This window comes from Pogoniulus pusillus, chromosome 5, assembly GCF_015220805.1.
Source record: "Pogoniulus pusillus isolate bPogPus1 chromosome 5, bPogPus1.pri, whole genome shotgun sequence".
Classification (NCBI taxonomy): Eukaryota; Metazoa; Chordata; class Aves; order Piciformes; family Lybiidae; genus Pogoniulus; species Pogoniulus pusillus.
The window spans coordinates 5217764-5236046 of record NC_087268.1 but is presented as its reverse complement, the minus strand read 5'-3'; the positions used below and the strand labels follow the sequence as shown (position 1 = coordinate 5236046).

The 18283-nt window shown below is 44.0% G+C and overlaps 1 protein-coding gene and 1 long non-coding RNA gene across 3 annotated transcripts in view; one reads left to right on the top strand and one right to left on the bottom strand.

Annotated features, from left to right (window-relative positions):
• The window catches only part of LOC135175232 (uncharacterized), a 28083-nt gene extending 17156 nt beyond the window's left edge, over positions 1–10927 (top strand). Inside the window, exons 2-4 of one of the 2 annotated variants that reach the window (XR_010302300.1) lie at positions 6513–6645; positions 9441–9572; positions 10657–10927. This is a non-coding gene — a long non-coding RNA (uncharacterized LOC135175232). Of the gene's footprint in view, positions 1–6512; positions 6646–9440; positions 10520–10656 lie in introns of those variants that run through there. The other variant, XR_010302299.1, reaches the window with a different exon arrangement.
• A 2126-nt stretch (positions 10928–13053) lies between these two features.
• LOC135175602 (uncharacterized) lies at positions 13054–17856 on the bottom strand. The gene is made up of 3 exons (XM_064143933.1): positions 16741–17856; positions 14197–14245; positions 13054–14110 (listed from the first exon to the last, which is right to left on the bottom strand). The coding sequence occupies exons 1-2, from the start codon at positions 17854–17856 to the stop codon at positions 14237–14239; spliced, it is 1125 nt and encodes a 374-aa protein (XP_064000003.1). The 3' UTR covers positions 13054–14110; positions 14197–14236.
• Positions 17857–18283: the final 427 nt, after the last annotated feature.

Sequence of the window (18283 nt, the reverse complement as noted above, 5' to 3'; positions counted from 1 at the left end):
AGGCCACTGCCTAACCTCCTCCATATGCAGAGAAACAGGACCTAACAGCTAACCACATGTCTCCATTTAGTCATTTCTACCACTCAGTGACACCCCCCTCCATTCTCAAGAGTGGGAATCTAGAAGATCCATGGATTGAAATGGAAACATTTAATAAAATATAATAGTAGTAATAATAATACTGATAATATAATAACAGCAACCCTGTCACATTAATGCTAATATAAAGTACACAAAGTTATATTCAGCCCATGCAGTAGTTGCAAGCTGTGCACTCCTAGCAGTAGATACCAGATGTCCAAGCACTGTGAGCACCACTGCTCCAGCAAGAGTTCATAGCCAATGGGAGAGTAAGTCTTGGGAGCAGGGTGACAGATGAGACCTACCAAGGGTGGTGAGCACTAAGGAGGGAACAACCACAGCAAACCTCCAGTTTTTAGTGAGCATGAGGTTTATGGTATGAAATATTTGTGTTGGCCTGCTCTGGTCAGCTGCCCAGGCTTTTGCTCCACCGAGCTTTAGCACTTAGGTAACTCGACTTTGATTATTAATGGAAGCCCATATACCATGGCAAGCAATGACAAAACCAAAGTGTCTTAGCAACTTTGTTCTCACTGATTTGGGTGCTGCAGTCTTCTAAAAAATGCAGCTTTCCTGAACAGAAAGTTGATTCTATCCCAGTGAAACAAGGATGCTACAGCTCTCACCAGAGCTTCCCAGGATTTCTGCACTATTGTATTTTTTCTGTGGTAGTTAGTTTTCTTCATTGCAGGAAAGCTCTGTGTACTGTTAACATGGAAGTAGTAATGTGTATGAAAATGTCTTCAGCTTGGCATTGCCTTGCTGTAGCTTGGGGTCCAGGAGTTAAGTGATGTTCTCCCCTAAGCTGGGTTCATACAGACGATTCCAAGCACTAAACTGATTATTGGCTTACATTTTATTTACTACCAACATCTTACATCCTCTCTGGAGACAGATTATATTTCCCACACTATTATGAAAATAAATCTCCTATTTTATTCAAGATGCCTTTTCTGTTTAAGCAAAATTAACTATCTGATTATTTTTTTTGAGAAACCTGCTGTGTTTAAATTACTGCCAAATACTTCTTTTAGTAGTGATCTGAGTTTTGGAAGGCAATAAAATTTCTGTAACACACTGATTAGTCCTTTTAATTAACAGGGCTGAACACACCCAAAAATACCATTTCAAAAACATTCAGCCTCGACCCAACATGGTACTGTGTTGCTTCAGGTGTCATTTAAGCATGCCATAATATTTCCAGGAACTCAAACTGTCTCTTTGCAGATGATGTTGTTATAAATAGGGCAGCATTTTTCAACTAGATGATCTTTAGCACAAATGATTTGCAAAGGCATCCTTGACTTTTGTGGGGGCGTATGCAAACATTCTTCCTGATATTTGGCTTCTATTAAAGAGACAAGTAAGGGAATGAACAGTGCTTCATATTTTAATGACAGGAACTCACTCTTCTGGGATGGGCCCTTCTCATATTTGCAGGTGAGAAGTGCACCTGGGGTACTGATGAGAACCTCTGGACCTCTTGGTACATGAACCTCTTGGGAAACTCTGCTGCAGAGATGTTCTTAGTTCTGCTGCAACATGTTATCACCACTGTTTGGACCTCACCATGCAGAAAACTTCATCTTCTTTAGTACTTCCAGCTGAGGGTGGAAAGATACCCTTCCAGCCTGGAATGATTTCTGGAGTATTAGCTAAACATCTCCAGATTTGTGGCCAAACTGAAGTGTGGAAATCATGGATTAATGCCCCTTTTCATAGAATCATAGAATCAACCAGGTTGGAAGAGACCTCCAAGATCATCCAGCCCAACCTAGCACCCAGCCCTAGCCAGTCAACTACACCATGGCACTAAGTGCCTCATCCAGTGTCCTCTTGAACACCTCCAGGCATGGTGACTCCACCACCTCCCTGGGCAGCCCATTCCAATGCCAATCACTCTCTCTGGCAACAACTTCCTCCTAACATCCAGCCTAGACTTCCCCTGGCACAACTTGAGACTGTGTCCTCTTGTTCTGTTGCTGGTTGCCTGGGAGAAGAGACAACCCCCACCTGGCTACAACCTCCCTTCAGGTAGTTGTAGACAGCAACGAGGTCCCCCCTGAGCCTCCTCTTCTCCAGGCTAAACACCCCCAGCTCCCTCAGCCTCTCCTCGTAGGGTTTTGTTCAACTTCCCAGCTAATTACTTAATTCTGAGCACAGCAGGAATTCCCCTGACCATATGTGTATTTTCAGAGGAGACTTCAGCTACATGACTGTGCTTGTAAGACTGAAACTTTGTATTAAATGATTTGGTTTATTATGTGCTTATGCTGTGGTTTGACAAGATGATTTGGGATGTTTCATACCATATCTATCAGCCGTGGGTTGTAAAGTGCTAGACAAACTCACTGCTGGTTCATATTGGTTCAAAAACATGTAGGCAGGAGGTATGTCATGTCTTAGAGACTTGCACAGTCTCAAGTGTGTACGTGACATAATACACAGTATTTTAACACCTTCTTTTGGCTGAAGTATTGTTCTCCTGTGGCTGGCATAAAACCAACATACATAATATGTTTTGCACTCTGATTCAGCATATTGCAACTTTCACATCTGATACCATCACATTCGTGTTGCAAGGTGTTCCAGTAGCACAGCTTCTGTATCCATTACCATGACTTATGCCACTTTCTACAGAAGAACCTAATCCAAAAACCAGAAAAACTCCCTCTGAGGTGAGAGGCTTTAGATCAAGTCAGTATCTCCTTTGCTTTGCTCCTCCCAGGTTGAAACAGACTAAGGAATTTAATGTGGTTTAAAGGAGTGCTTCATTTCTAAAGAGAACAACTTTGAATTAATCTAATTCAATACAGTGTTATTAAAGTGACTTTGCCACAAATAAGGAGCTGTACTTTAGCTTTTAAGAAAACACATTTTATATGACATAGTGCCACATCTTAACTCTTAAACTTACATATCTGGGATTTGTTTGTTAAAGAAATCTTCCAAGTAGCTATTGTCTGTTTGTGTATATTAGCTCTAGAAAGAACAGGGCAGGAACGTGTGATCTCATCTGATGTGCTATCTGTCATGAGCTCACCTCTGGCTTGAAGATGGCCTCATCTTAATGCAGATAGCTAAGGCATCTAAGTGTAGTACCTGCTACGGAAATTAGTTGTAGTTTGGGATTTCAAAGACTTCAAAATATGGGAGTGCTTTGCTCCGGTTTTGGTTTTCTTCTGGCTTAAGTATAAAGCTGTTAGTACAGTCAGTTGATGGTTCCTTTTCCTGGTAGCAAACTTATGATAAGGCTTGTGACTGAAGGAAAAGATAGAATCTACTCACAAATATATGAGTCTTTTTGGACTTGTAGCTTGATTCCTGATATATGTTTCTCTACATTGTCTTTCAATAAAAGGTGTGTGCCTGCCAGGCAACGTGGGGTCAGCCTGATCAAGATGGTCATGGAGGCCACAAGTTTCACATTGTATTACCTCATCATTCCAAATAATCATTCACCTGCTTACACACATGGTTCTGGGTATAGACTCACAGCGTGAGACATGCTGAAGCTGCAGAAAAAGGCTGTAGGCTGCTGTGGGAATAGTTAGCACTGGCAATAAACAGTATGGATGTTTGCAGCATTTCATGTGGACTCGCATTTTCTGCTTAGCTGGGGATCATTGCAGCCCTAGTGCTCCATATTGTTAGATTGTAAGTGAGATTGGAAAGAGGATGAAATGTTGTTTTGGTTGTTTTTCCTGTCCTGTATAAGCTCTTCTAATGAGGCCATACATACTGTGAATCTTATGTAGGAGGACACACAGTAGCAATTATAATAGCAGAAGGACTAGTTATGTCAGTCAAGTTAATTCTAAGGTGTGTTTTCTCTCTGCAAAGGCTGTGCTACAGCAGCACAGAACTCCCCTGAGTTCAGTACTCACTGAAACCAGTTTTAGGCAGTAGTTTTATTACACTGTGTATAGAATTATGGATTCATCAAATTGTTTTGGTTGGAAAAGACCTCTAAGATCATCTAATCCAACTGTCAACCTAAGACCACCATGTCTATTAAACCATGTCCCAAAGTGCCATGTCCACATGTTTCTTGAACATCTTCACTGACAGCAACTTCTGTTTCTGGGCAACCTATTTCAATGCCTGACCACTCTTTTACTAAAGATTTTTTTCTCTAATACCCAACCTAATCCTCCCTTGCATTTTTGTTGGGACCAGTAATGTTTGGGAGCAGACTGGAGAGCAACAGCTCCCAGAGGAAGAGAAAGTCCAGTTTGCCCAGGAGAAGTTACAAAGATTGAACAAAGTAAGGGGTTCAGTGGAGTTTCTAGTTTCATTTCTTGAGCACAGAGGCAAGAGAGCTATAGACCTGTGAGCTGCAAAGTGCAAAAGTGGAAGCAGAAAAAATAAGCCAGTTTAGGTAGCATTATGGGCATATGGGACACACTGATAAAGGATTTTATTGAATGATGGCAGTGCTGATTAACAATATTTTGTCTGCAACACTGAATATTTTGCTTCATCTGTTCTCCTTGCTCTCATGTTGTATCATCTTACCTTTGAGTTTTCTATTAGGACTACTTCCACCTTTTCCACCTGGTTGGTATTTTTGTTTGGGGTTTTGGTTTGTTTGTTTTCTGATTAAAGCCATGGAGAGCCTTAAAGATCCATTTATTTATTTACTTGTCACTAAAACAATGCCCTGTTTCTAACCAGGTCCAATGTTGCTGAGTTGGGAATGTCAGTGTGTGAGAAGGGAAACAAAACAGCAGCAGAAGCAGGACATATTGTCCTAGTTTGAGGGCTGAGTTTGGAGGGAGGCTCCGGAGCATGGTAGAGATAGGTGGCAGGCATGGTGGCAGGAGGTCAGGTCAGGCAAATGGGGAAGGACATCAGTGGGGGTGCTTGTAAGGACCAACAGAGAATGGAAAGCAGTTCATGATGCTTGAAGATGTGGTGAGCAAAGAGCAGGTGGGAGGACATGCAGAGTCTTGAATGTGTGGAGAGAAGCAGAGAAGCATGATACTGCTGCAGGGAGATGGGCTGTAGGGAAGCTCTGGCATATAGCATGCAGAGAGTCACAGCAAAGTGAGTACATTGTGAAGGGCCTAGCCATAAGGCAAGAGAAAAAGAAGTTCACAAAGGTGTTTTTGACTGAATTCAGAGAAAAAATAATTCTTTAAAATTAATGCAAGGACAGACAACAGAGGAGTTAAAAAACAACAAACAAGCAGTGCAGGGTCCATGTATAAAGAATAGAAAGCTCTGAAAAGCTTTGGAATAATAATAATAGTTCAGATTTAGTAATGAAGTCTGGCATTGTAGGCCTGTATTGTCAAGGAGGAAATGTCATGCTTGAAAGGTGCTGTCTCAGTTTATGTCTCTTCTTTACTATTGGGAAATGGGGCTAAGTCTATTAACCTCCTCTAACTTTCTCTACAAATGTTTTGTTTAATTAGGAAAAAGTATTTTTTTCAGGAGAACAAGAAGTCAGCTCAAACAGACTGAGAGTGCTTTGGCTTTCAATCTTCTGATTTGCATAAGGAGCTGAAAAAGCAGCTACAGGTCCTTTGCAAGCTGTGAAAGTTCAGCCCTCTCTAAAACACATCTCATTGGAGGTCAGTTACTGACACACAGTTACTGACCAGCGCTGCATCATTACTCACTGACATGACTTGGAAATGTGCCTTGTTTGCATTGCTTGGCTAGGGATTAATTCAGCACATCTCAAAGAGAGTGACAAAGTGCCTTCATACCCATGGACTGCTGGCAGCTGATCCTGAGGATTATGCTGAATTACACTGCTTTGCAGTAGGAATCCTTGTGCCAACAACAGGCATATTTCAGCAATGCACAAGCTGTCACCTTTCTTGATGCTGGTGGGAGGCCAGACAAGTGTCATATAGGGTCAGATTTGCTGACTTACATTAGCCATACATCCTCCTCTGCTGGTGAAAGCCTCAGCTGACCTGTGAACAATGCAAAGGACGATGGATCCATCCCTAATGCTCTAACTCAGAACTCCTCAGCCTAGATTTTATGGTACTGAAAACCTTATCACCAGTGGTGAACTGCAGGATGGGTCTATATGGCTAAAATCAAACAGAAAAGCATGCATGTTTCTAAGTTTTCAGGTTGAAAGCAAAATGTAAATCTAAATCAAAATGTAATGGGAGAAAAAAGACTGGAATTAGCAATGCATTAAATTAACCATTTGAATAGTAGTTTGGTTGGCCAGGACTTGTTACAGTGTTCCTGCTTACACCATAAATACAAATGTTAGCTGGATGTGAGCATGCAGGTAGTTAACAGAGAAAAATAGGCAGTGGGTTCTTTCTCTTAAAATGTCAAACTACTGCACATGTTTGTGAAGAAGCAACTTCAGTTCCGCTTTCCACTTTGGGAAGATACTAACTCACCCTTTCCATTCCACGTGTTTATTTATTTATCTCTCCCTATCTTTTTCCCAGGACACATGGTTGTTCTCAGAACAACACCTTCCCCTTAAAGCTCTACAGTGTGCTAGAACTCATTTCTCCAGCCAGAGGGACACTCTGTGTAATAATTTCTGTGTTATGAAAACATACCATCTACTAAAAGTTGGTAAGTATCAGAGTACTCATTCGCTGTTTGCTCTGTTGGTCCACTGGGAGATCTAAAAACAATAAATGAAAAGATTGTGACAGCCTCAGAAGGATAATGAGAACTTTTATTGCCCAAAAAAGAAGAGTTTATATTGATGCTTAGTGGATACCAACCCTGTGCATGTGAAGATGCATCTTGTTTTAAGACAAACATTTTTCTGGTGGTAGATTTTCCTGAGATACAAGAACTGTGTGCACCAAGACAGCAATCAAAAGACACTGTATTTTGCCAAATGTTTGCCATCTGTCCTCACTCCCCTTACCCAGGCTGGTCCAACAAGAGGTGCCTTGAGTTTATGTAACAAGACTGTGACACACTGGTGAGAGAGCAGTTGCCCTCCTAAATTTCAGGCAGGGGCTGCTTTTGCAGCACATCCACAGCTACTAGCAGTGCAGCCCACAAAGTAGACAGCTTCTTGACAGAAGATTCAATCATTGCTTTAGAGCTGGGAAAGGCAGCCAAGAGACATTTCCTAATTGCAAATGTGGCTTTGAATGGAAGCCACATTTACCCATTTATTTATCTATTTATTTATGCTTAGACCATACACCTTAACTTAAGACTTGAAAAAGAAACTTTCTATTTCTGTATGTGCTCTCTATGTATTTATATAAAGTTAGCTTTAAATTTTGGGGTAAAGAGGAGGAAATGCAGCCAGGCACAATGCTTTGGCTTCCTCTACTGTAGCTGACAGCATGAAATGTTGTCACAAAGAAGTCTAATCATTGGGAGTTTGGACATAGACTGTGAATCAAGTCCTGGTTCAGTAGCTTGCGCTACAGAGGTAGACATTTGCCTGTCCAAAAGCAACAGCTGAATAGCAGTTCACCTCCTTCTTGTTTCTGTATCACCAGGAACACAGTTTATACTGAGCAGTTTAGAACAGTGTAAGGACTTGATGTCACCAGGATTCTGCCACAGCTTGGCCATACTTAATGCCAGCTGTCTCTTCACTGAGCGCTTCCTGTTCCCCATAGTGATAGTGAAGCTGCAAGGAGTCTGTCATTCCAGTGCCATAGCCAGACACGTCTTGGGCTCAGCTTTCTCTCCTTGAGTTCTTTTCTGCACCTCTAGCATTTTTCAGGTGTTTTTATACTGGTATTAGGAAGGCTTAGTATTATTCTGCTTCAAAGTTTGGATGAGAGAAACTCATTGCAGTATTATGGAGGTACAATACAGCCTAGCTACACCAAATGCCTCTGAAGAAGCAGCATATTGCAATCTTAGGATGGTTGGTACAATTTATGTCCTGGGAAGTGCCAAGACAGTGCCTGAAAGAAAAATTTAACCATCTGGAACCATGTGCACAAGAGCCCATCATCTCTAAACCCCTAAATGCTTGATCCTAACTTTCCACACACAACCAAAAAATGTGATTAACGTTGACTCGGGAAATGGCTGCATCAAACAATCTTGAAATGAGAGCTTATTTGTCTTAAACACAGATTGAATTTTGAGTTTGAAGCAGCAATCAGGCTTTTTTAATTGCCTCTTTCAGCTGTGGTTTTGTAACTGAACTAACTGCACAGGACTTGGTTCATTTAGAAAAGATGACTCTGAACAGAAATTTTGCAGAATGTTAGAAATAATAAAACAGAGCTATTTTGATGCTGTGCCAGAAAACTTCCCAGTTAACAAAAAAAGTTTGGCTCTGAGCCAGACCACCAGAATAGAAACTGAAGACAGTGCTGCAAATATAGTCCTAGAAATTGGTTCACATCAGTTTGGTTATTCTCTCAGTTTAAAATAATTTAAAAAATAAAAGAGGAATTATTTAAATTTTATGATTTAATAACACTTTGGAAAAAAAATCTCAGTTGTATTCCAGGATAGAATCAACCAGGTTGGAAGAGACCTCCAAGATCATCCAGGCCAACCTAGCACCCAGCCCTAGCCAGTCAACTAGACCATGGCACTAAGTGCCCCAGCGAGGATTTTCTTCAACACCTCCAGGGACAGTGACTCCACCACCTCCTGGGCAGCCCATTCCAATGCCAATCACTCTCTCTGTGAAGAACTTCCTCCTAACATCCAGCCTAGACTTCCCCCTGCACAACTGGAGACTCTGTTCCCTTGTTCTGTTGCTGGTTGTCTGGCAGAAGAGACCAACACCCACCTGCCTACAATCAGGGCTTGTCAATTCAAGAGAGATGTTGAGGTGCTGGAACATGTCCAGAGTAGGGCAATGAGGCTGGTGAGAGGAATGGAACATAAACCCTATGAGGAGAGGCTGAGGGAGCTGGTGGTGTTTAGCCTGGAGAAGAGGAGGCTCAGGGGTGACCTCATTGCTGTCTACAACTACCTGAAAGGAGGTTGTAGGCAGGTGGGGGTTGGTCTCTTCTCCCAAACAACCAGCAACAGAACAAGGGGACACAGTCTCAAGTTGTGCCAGGGGAAGTATAGGCTGGATGTTAGGAGGAAGTTGTTGCCAGAGAGAGTGATTGGCATTGGAATGGGCTGCCCAGGGAGGTGGTGGAGTCACCGTCCCTGGAGGTGTTGAAGAAAAGCCTGGATGAGGCACTTAGTGCCATGGTCTGGTTGACTGGCTAGGGCTGGGTGCTAGGTTGGCCTGGATGATCTTGGAGGTCTCTTCCAATCTGGTTGATTCTAGGAAAACCAAACAAACCTGACCATGATTTGAGTTTTAAACTTTTCATAGAAAAACAACAACAAAAAAACAATTCAACTAAAGAGTGACTGAGTTTTGTGGAAAGGATTTTATGGTCACAAATGTTTGCAATTAAAAATTGCAGAGAGAAGAGATTTTGTATTGGATGTGAACTTTCCCCTGATGCCCTGGAAATACTAATGCAGCAACTCTGCACTGAGACATTGGAAAGGAAGTGGCCTCAGAATTAAAGAAAGAGCAACAAGCACCAAAAAAGGTAGAAGTAGTTGAAATAGTTCAAGTTTACAAACATGTAAGATTATGTAAACATGTTTCTTGCTTTTTAAATCTCAGCTGCTGTTTAGCTGATTGCCCAGTAAAGTGCCAAATGGCAAAAATATCAACTGTTCTGGGAAAACAAAATACAGCTCAAATAAGCAAACAAGATTTAAAACCTAAACAAACAAAAGAGTGTTCTGGACCCAGAAAATGTATAATAGATAAAAATGCATGTGATGTATGTGCTGTATTGGGCTAATGTAGGCTAAACTTCACAGCAGCATAAAAGCAGAATCAGAGTATCAAAACAAGAGGAGGTCTGTAATTTCTCTAGCAGAGTTCTCAGGAACATAATCTCTTTATAACTGCCAGAAGCATTCCAAAATATTATCAATTGCTGCAGTCCCTGTTCCACATATAACCTAAAAAAAAAAAAAGCTGGATAACTTCACTAGGCAACATTTCCACAAACATCTACAGTGTTAGTACTGACTCACATCTCTCCCCTGAAAGGTTGTAACAGTCCCAGGATTTGGGGTTTGATTTTATCAGAGGAGTGGACAGAAGGACATTGCCAATGCCACTGGCTTCTCAAAAAAGCACACAAGCCTTGTGAGCATCTGAGAAGTCTCCCACACATGCTCCATCAAGCCATACTCAGATGCATAGTCAATTTCTTCATGCCAGACCATACCAACTCAGCAGAACTACCTGATAGGGGTGAAGGACTCAGTACATGGAGAGTCTGGTCAAAGCTGCATGATCCCACAGCTGGCCCTCACTTGCTGTGTTCACCAGGTTTTTTTAGAGAAAAAGTTGTTGGTGAAATGATGAAAGGTGGGAAAGCAACAGTTAAAGCTAAAACTGGAAGTTGCATTGAGTAACTGACTGATTTCAACACAGCTCAGAAGTAATTTTGCTCAACTGCAGATGAGACAGGCTACATCACATGCACAATGTTATGCTTCTGCTGTCATCTTACTTCTTAAGACACCTTATTATACTAATGAGGCCAGAAGAGTAGTAATACAGCTTCATTTTCCAGCTGTTCCAAATATCTCAAACCTAACTGCTGTCCACAGGTGGAAGTTAGAAATCCCATTCATTTGACTCTTCTTTTGCTGAAGCTCAACTCTGAACTCCCCAGTCATGTCAGCCTGCTCAAAAAACTGAAGTACTTAGTCACGCTGCTAAGTTGCAACACATTTTGTTCTGTCAGAGCCACACTGCACTGGTTTTGTTCTTTGTAAGAACAATGCATATCGATCCAGGACATGAAAAAGTACATCTGTAAAGACAAAAAGAATTTTGTCCTGCTACAAATCCCCCAAAATAAAAACTAACCTGAAATCACTCCCCGAAAGTATGTACTACTTATTTCTAGTCAGAATTTCTAGAGAGCAAACTACTGTTCCATAAGACACTGGTCCTCACAAACAAGTCAATTCCCACACGTTTTGCTCATCTTCCCAACTTAGTGAAAATCTTTACTGCAGCTTTGCACAAATGCTGAAGGTTTTTTGAAATAAGCACAAGGAACTGCAGTAACACTGACATCATAGAATTGATCCAGTTGGAAAAGACTACTCAAGAGTCCAACCATGTCATCCCTCCATGCTAGTAAGACTTACAGAAACAGTATAAAACCTCACAGCTCCTGGGGTTCACTAATTTGAGCTGCAGAACTCAAACTACTGGAAGAGTAACAGAATCACAGTTCATATTTCAACACTAAGCCTCTCAATGACAATGTGCTTTACCTTCACCCATCACATAAAAGTGTTGTCCTCAATGTCTGCTTTCAGACAGCAGGCATCTTCAACATCTCTGTGCTGTACACCATGGAAATGACAGCAAGTTTAGCTTATCATCACTGAAAGAAATACTTATACATGAGAGATGAAGATACACTGATTCTGAACCACCCTTTCACAGTATCACAGTATCATCAGGGTTGGAAGAGACCTCACAGATCATCAAGTCCAACCCTTTACCACAGAGCTCAAGGCTAGACCATGGCACCAAGTGCCATGTCCAACCTTGCCTTGAACTGCCCCAGGGACGGTGACTCCACCACCTCCCCGGGCAGCCCATTCCAGTGTCCAATGACTACAGCCAGCACACTGACTCAGCAATGACAAGGCAACATCAGGGTAAGATTCACCCAATATCAATGACATAGACAAATGCATGCTGTAATTAAATGTTGGAATCTGAACAAACCCACTGAAGTCCAACACTTAAATGAAAAGCTGATAGAAAATCTCATGCAGAAGCTTATGGCACAGCAATAAGAGGGAACACACAGGTGCAACAATAAACCCCAAAGCAAGGATATACAGGTATCACGGTGAAATTATTGGGTGGCTCAAAGACAGTGATGAAGGCCAAGTTTATGAAGGGAAAAAAAAAAAAGGAATAAGTCACCTATATGTCATAAAAACACCACAACTAATTTGAAAGGCAAATTTACTTATGAGAGCATATAACAATTTTAAAGCAGGCAGTAATACTGGAGCAAGTCAGAGTCCTGACAATTTTCTGCAGCAGACACAGAAGACAGGGTGGTTGAATCCAGCACCAGTAGCAACCAGAAGACTGGGAGATGACAAAGTGTGAGGAAGGGCACCAGACTGTATGAAGTGTGGAGACAGTAACAAACCAACCCAACAAAGTCTTGGCAGAAGGTCTGCAAAAAACATTAGGAAGTGTTTCAGACTCCAGCTGGGTATGCTGCTCACAAATAGGACAAAGTAAAACAAAACTTGCTCCTTTGCTGCTTTGAGTCAGTAGGTTAAGACCCACACTTACACAATTCATCAGTGGGGCTGAGAGAGGCCAATATCTACACATCCTTCATTACTCCACAACCCCACTTGCCACACCTCCCCCCAAAGCCTGCCACCATTAGAGCACTTCCTGAGGAGGAGACACCTGCAGTGGTTCATATGTAGTAACGATGGTGAAGAAATGCAGCACAGATCAGCATGTAACCAAGCTGTCATTCCTTACAAAACCAGGACAAGGAAAAACACCACTAGTAATCTGACCACTGATCATAAGCCCATTCTCCAAGGAATCAAGGGCATTTTTATAACCTGTAATTCCAAAAGTGCTGTGCTGAAAGCAGGTATCTCAGCATTCACTGGATTCGAGTCTCAGCTTGGAAACTGCTAAAATACTGTTATTTTGGTATAGCAGCAATTTCATTTTCAGACAGATCAAGGTCTGATACCTCTGTGTCAAGAACCAGCAAAGATAAATGAGACACAACTAACACAGTTACAACATCATCAAGCCTTTAAGAAAATTACTGAAAGCAAATTTCAAAGGCTGATTTGCTTTCTGTCAGCAAGTCCAAGTTCAGTTGTTCTTTGAGAACTAAAACCAACTTTTTTTTCTAAGACATCAGGTGATGGGAAGAAACAGTTACAAAAAGGGAAGCAGCAGTAGAAGAACAAAGGAGAACAAGAAGAGGATTTATATATAAAAATTTATTTAGGTGAATTCACAAACAGTGTAATAACAATTTACAAACACTTCATGTTATTCATATTATTGAAACTATCAAGAAAGGTTAAGAGAGCAGATAGTGACAGCCTTTTCCTGAAACAACTAAAGGCATACCCTTACCATCATGCGTGTTACTGGATCATAATATTACCTTGATCATACTTCCTAGTATGTAAGGGAAAAGAAAACAAAATGCCAAGATGTAGAATGATTAAACTGTGAACCAGTGAATGATTTTTATTAACACCAGACTATAAAGGTCCAGTCTGATGCTCAGGATCTTAAGTATTCTAAGAGGATAAAGCCAGAATAATAATTTAGGTCTATTATTATATTTGTTCCCAAAAAATTGTAATGTTTAATTGGGCTGTAACTGACTTCTGCCAAGGACAGCAATGGTTAATGCATTTTTTTTAATAGAAGAATGGAGAGGTGATACTGAGCCTCACAGAATAATTCTGCTGACAACCTGAGTTATTATACCAAGTGTATGATACTTTTTCAAGTCAAATATACATTTGTTGAAGATATTCTCAATGAAATGGTAAAAGTAACAGTTGTAACAAGACAATTTATGTTGTTTTTTTTCTTTTAAACAAATAGAGTACATAGGTTTTCCAAGTGTCCAGTTGTGATCTGCAAAGATCCAGGATTGCACGCAAGTTTGCTCAAATGACAAGGGTTAATCTGCGCATGGAATTGGTTTATAATTTCAAAGTAGTATTTTAGGGCAGGGTTCTCCTCCAGGAGACTGGTCCTGACCTCATTCACCAATGTTCAATTTATTCACCTTCCTGAATCTTTGCCCTCTTTGGATAGTCTGTGACAAGTGCTGCGCTGCAGGAATTCCTGTTTTCCAGCAAACTGGCTTGCTCTGCAGGTTTGTAGTCCATTGTTACAATTGCTGATTGGGTAAAATCAATTTCCTACGTCTTCTCTAGCTCAGCTTGCAACGCAACAGAAGCAGAGGTAAAAGAATGCACTAGAATACCAGAGCTCCACTTAAACACCAACGGAGTCAGGCTGTTGGCACCAATAAAAAATTCTGTATTTAACAAATCTGCAAATATTTAAGATTCAAAGTTAGTCAGTTTTATAAATAAACTCACCCACTTAAGTCTGACTGCCATCCCAAATGGCCTTCTGTTTTCATGGAGCCTGGAAAAAAAAACACCAGAGAATTGTCTGAAGTTATACATACAGACAGGAATTCTCAGGAATGAATCTCTGTTATCCTCTATATGTGCCAATTATCACACTCAAACTATAACTGGAGTTTCTCACTTTGTTCTTTCTGTGTAAAGTAAGTTACAGCACTTCATCTGTGCCTTAGACAGGAGAGCTAGTCTCAAACACAACATTTCTCTTGACTTTGTTTTCACTGGTTAACCTCCTGTGGAACTCTGGAAATAGAGACAGAAATACTACATCAAACTGAAATTTAAGGAGCCTTCAACTGAGAGGAGAAATGAAATCCAGTCAGGCTGCCTAATGCTATTCCTTGCAATGACGAAAACAAAATCAATTCAGACACACAGTCTGGAAGAAAAGGTCTTTGTAAAACACCTCCTCTTCCTCTTGACAGCATCAGTGTGGCAAAACTTAGGTTCTGGCCAAAGACATAAGCCCATAAAACATTATTCTCTCTCATCTCAATTGGAGAGAATTCAATTTCAATTCTTTTTCCCAAATGTGAAGTGATGTCTTATTTCTCTGAAGAAGTTTTACAGAGCGTAACTATAGCTTGCAAGGAGCCGGAGAGGCAAGGGGAAACCCCACAGGTCACCTCCTAAAGAGCAACACTTTTTTGCGGTTGTCTTGCCGATGATAAACTCATGCTTTATCCTAGTTCTCATCTACATTTAACAGTTGCTCAAACCATTACTTGAGCTTTCTCCTTTAAACAGGTACAGGAGATTATGTGCTACCAAATAAAAAGTAAGAGGCACGATACATTCTGCAATTACACAACTCTTGCTTTTCACTGCTGCTAAGACATGGCTGTTTTTACAACACCAAACCTTGGTCTTTTACATTTTTTCTTCTTCATATTTATGGGAGAGGGGGGGAAATCATCTATGTCACTGCTAAAAATTAACTCACATTTCTACAAAACAAAAGGAGACCAAGACTTCTGGTGCCTTAGCAGGCAACAGCGGCAAAGCTCTGCACTGAGGTATCGGCTGCCGTGGGGGAAGTTTCAAGTCTGGTTACCGTGACAAACTGGATGAAATGAAAGCTATAAGCCATTGCCCATATGGTACCCACATAAGATCTGTAGCAAAAGCAAGAACTGTACTGTTGTTCTCAACAGAGGCATTAGAAAGAGGTGATTATATCTAGCCCATCAACCACAGAAGGCACCAAGGTCAAAAGGACTGTACTGGGATCTATTTATCTGTATCACTGCTTGCTTTTTGCTCCCTTTCTTTGTCCTAAGTTGGCCAAGTCATTTTTGACAGGCAACAGAGTCTGGACTTGGTGTGACACAACAAGCACTTCCAGATACCCTGAAAAAGGGCCCTCCTTTTTCCAGTTCAGGGTAACAAGAGTAAAATAATTTAACTATTTCTCTGCACCAGAAATCCCCAAGAAGCACAGCATCTCATGAGCTAGCAAAAACCTTTCAGGAATGGAAAGTCCTAAAAAAAAAACCTTTGAAATAAATACAAGCAATATAAGACAACCTCTCCACTATCATTCAGCTGGCCATGAAATATGAAGTTCCAGCACTCTGTGCTGAGGATCTGACAGACTACAACCACCAGTATAAGTGCAGTAGCACGACCGTATGCAGGCAACACTTAGTACCTGTAGAGCTTGCTGTAACAGCTCTGGCAGCAGAAAGGGTAGGATCTGCTTATTTACACCAGAGGTTAAACCAATTCAGTGACACTTGATGACTATACCGAAAGCAAAACACATACAAAATCCTCCCCAGTTACCTCCCCTAAGCAAATCCACCATTTTTTCCCACACAAAATAGGCAAGAACTTGTGGATTGTAACTACAAAGTCCCAAACCAGATTAAGCCTCTGTATCACGGAGCATTTTCAAGCTGGGGCTATTCATACTGAATTTTATCTTTATCATAGAATCAACCAGGTTGGAAGAGACCTCCAAGATCATCCAGTCCAAACTATCGACATGTTTTTTTCTGGCTTCCCACACAGACTGCAACTACCACATGCTCCTGTACTAACAGCAGTCTGTACTCTTTGTCTTACACACAGGTAACTACTCCTGAGAAAGTTTGGGTTTGTTTTTATTTTAAGACAAAAGAAAAGCAAAAGTACCTTTCTTCTGATGTCTTAAGAAAAGCATAATTATATATCAGAGGAGGGGAAAAAATTGAGGTTCATAATTTCCAAATGGCCCAAGCAAAAACTAGTACAAACAATTATCTGCTGCGTGTGCTTCTCCCTCCAGTAATGCCAGCACTTCCAGTGGTGGCCTGCTGGATGCTGCTGTGGCCCCACGTCTTGCCAGCTGATGCTATGGCCCTATGGTTAGCACAAGCAGAGGGTCAACACCATGCCGCAGGAGCTGCTGACCAACTCATGGTCACCCCAAGTGCCCCATCTCCTCTTTCCCACCAAGAGGGCACCGTGCCCAGCTAGAGGAGTGGGAAAATGCGCTGCTGCTCGTCACACCTGGCTCTTCTCCTCCTGCTTGGGGCTCTGGGGTGGTGGCGGCGGTTGCGGGGTCGGCGAGGGCTGCGCCTCGCCCTCAGCACGCGGCTGCCTGCTGACAAGCGACTTGAGCGGCGCCATCCACTTCATCCAGAGGTCGAGGTCGACGTCGCCCCAGGGCAGAGTGGGGTCTTTGGCCGCCCGCCGCCGGAAGTCCTCGTCGTAGTTCATCCACGAGGTACCTCCATAGGTGGCATGCAGCTTGCGTATGGTGTCCAGGTACTTGAACATGGCTCCGCAGCGCGCCGGGTGCTTCTCGCACAGCACGCTGGCATACACCAGGAAGGCCGAGACCCACTGGTCCAGCGTGTCCCCCGGGCGCGGGCCGTGCTCGGGGGCCAGCTCTGTGTGGAGCAAGGAAAAGAGGTCAATGAACTCCCCCCGCCAGATCCGCTCCTTTGTGGCCTTGGCCAGCTGGTAGCCCAGCGGCCGCCGCAGCCCCACGTAGGGGGTTGCTGCCGCTTCCGCTGCCGGCGCCGCCTCTCCCTGCCCCGCCGCCGCGGCCGCCGCTGCCGGGCCCCCGGCCGCGCCGCTCGCCGCCGCCGCCGCCGCCGCTGCCTCAGCGCAGGGGCTGGCCGCTGCTGCCGCCGCCGCCGCTGCCCCCAGCGCGGCCTGCCGCTCCAGCCAGCGCGGGTTTACGTAGACAGTCCGCAGGCGCGGCGCGGCCCCCGCTGCCGCGGCCGCTGCCGCCGCCGCCGCCCGCGCCGAGCCGTCGGCGCCGGGCTGGAGGCGCAGCACGGCCAAGGCGGCCGGCGCGCCGGCGGGCAGGTCGCTGCCTTCCCGTCGCGGGGCCGGCTGGGCCGCCGGCGGCACCTGGAGCAGCGAGGGCGCCGCCCAGGGCGGGGAGCCTCCCCTAGGCCCGGCCGCCGCCGCCAGCGCCTCTAGGCCCGGGAGGCCGAGCCGCGAGCCGGGCGCCACCGCGCCGAGCACCCATCGGGTCTCAGCGATTCCGGCGCGGTCCCGGGGGCTCCGCGACCTCCCCTCTTCCCGGCGTCCGGCGAGGGCCGTCCCCAGCGTCAGGGGGGCCGCGGTTCCGGCCCGGCGCCGACGGCGGCTCCGCCGCCTCCCACGTGGCATCGGCGCGGCGGCTTCAGGCAGGGGGCGCGGCGGGGGCGGGAGCTGCAGCCCGGTGGGGCGGAACTAGGGCGGGTCCCAGCCGCGCAGGGTCTGCCTCCCCGCACCGCCGCGCCGCGCTGGAGTGCTGGCTCTCGTCCTGCACGGCTCGGGCCCGAGCGATGCAGGCCGAGGCAAGGACCTGCCGCCGCGCCTAGGCACGCTCTACCGGCGCCTAAGAGCGGGCTGCTCCCCATAAGCCAGGGACAGAGCGGGCGCGGGGTGTCGCATGAGTCTGTGCTGTTCGGTGCTTAAATGCTGGGCTTGGAGAGTTTGGGAATACATAGTTACTATTACGTCGCGTGTATATACACTATATGTACACGGAGCTAGGTATATGCACAGTACTGTATGATTGATATACAGTATTACACTCACTTATTATTCTCGC

What these genes read in the sequence shown, in the direction of transcription:
- LOC135175602 (XM_064143933.1), bottom strand. Translation starts at nt 17,856, where the DNA reads ATGCCACGTGGGAGGCGGCGGAGCCGCCGTCGGCGCCGGGCCGGAACC.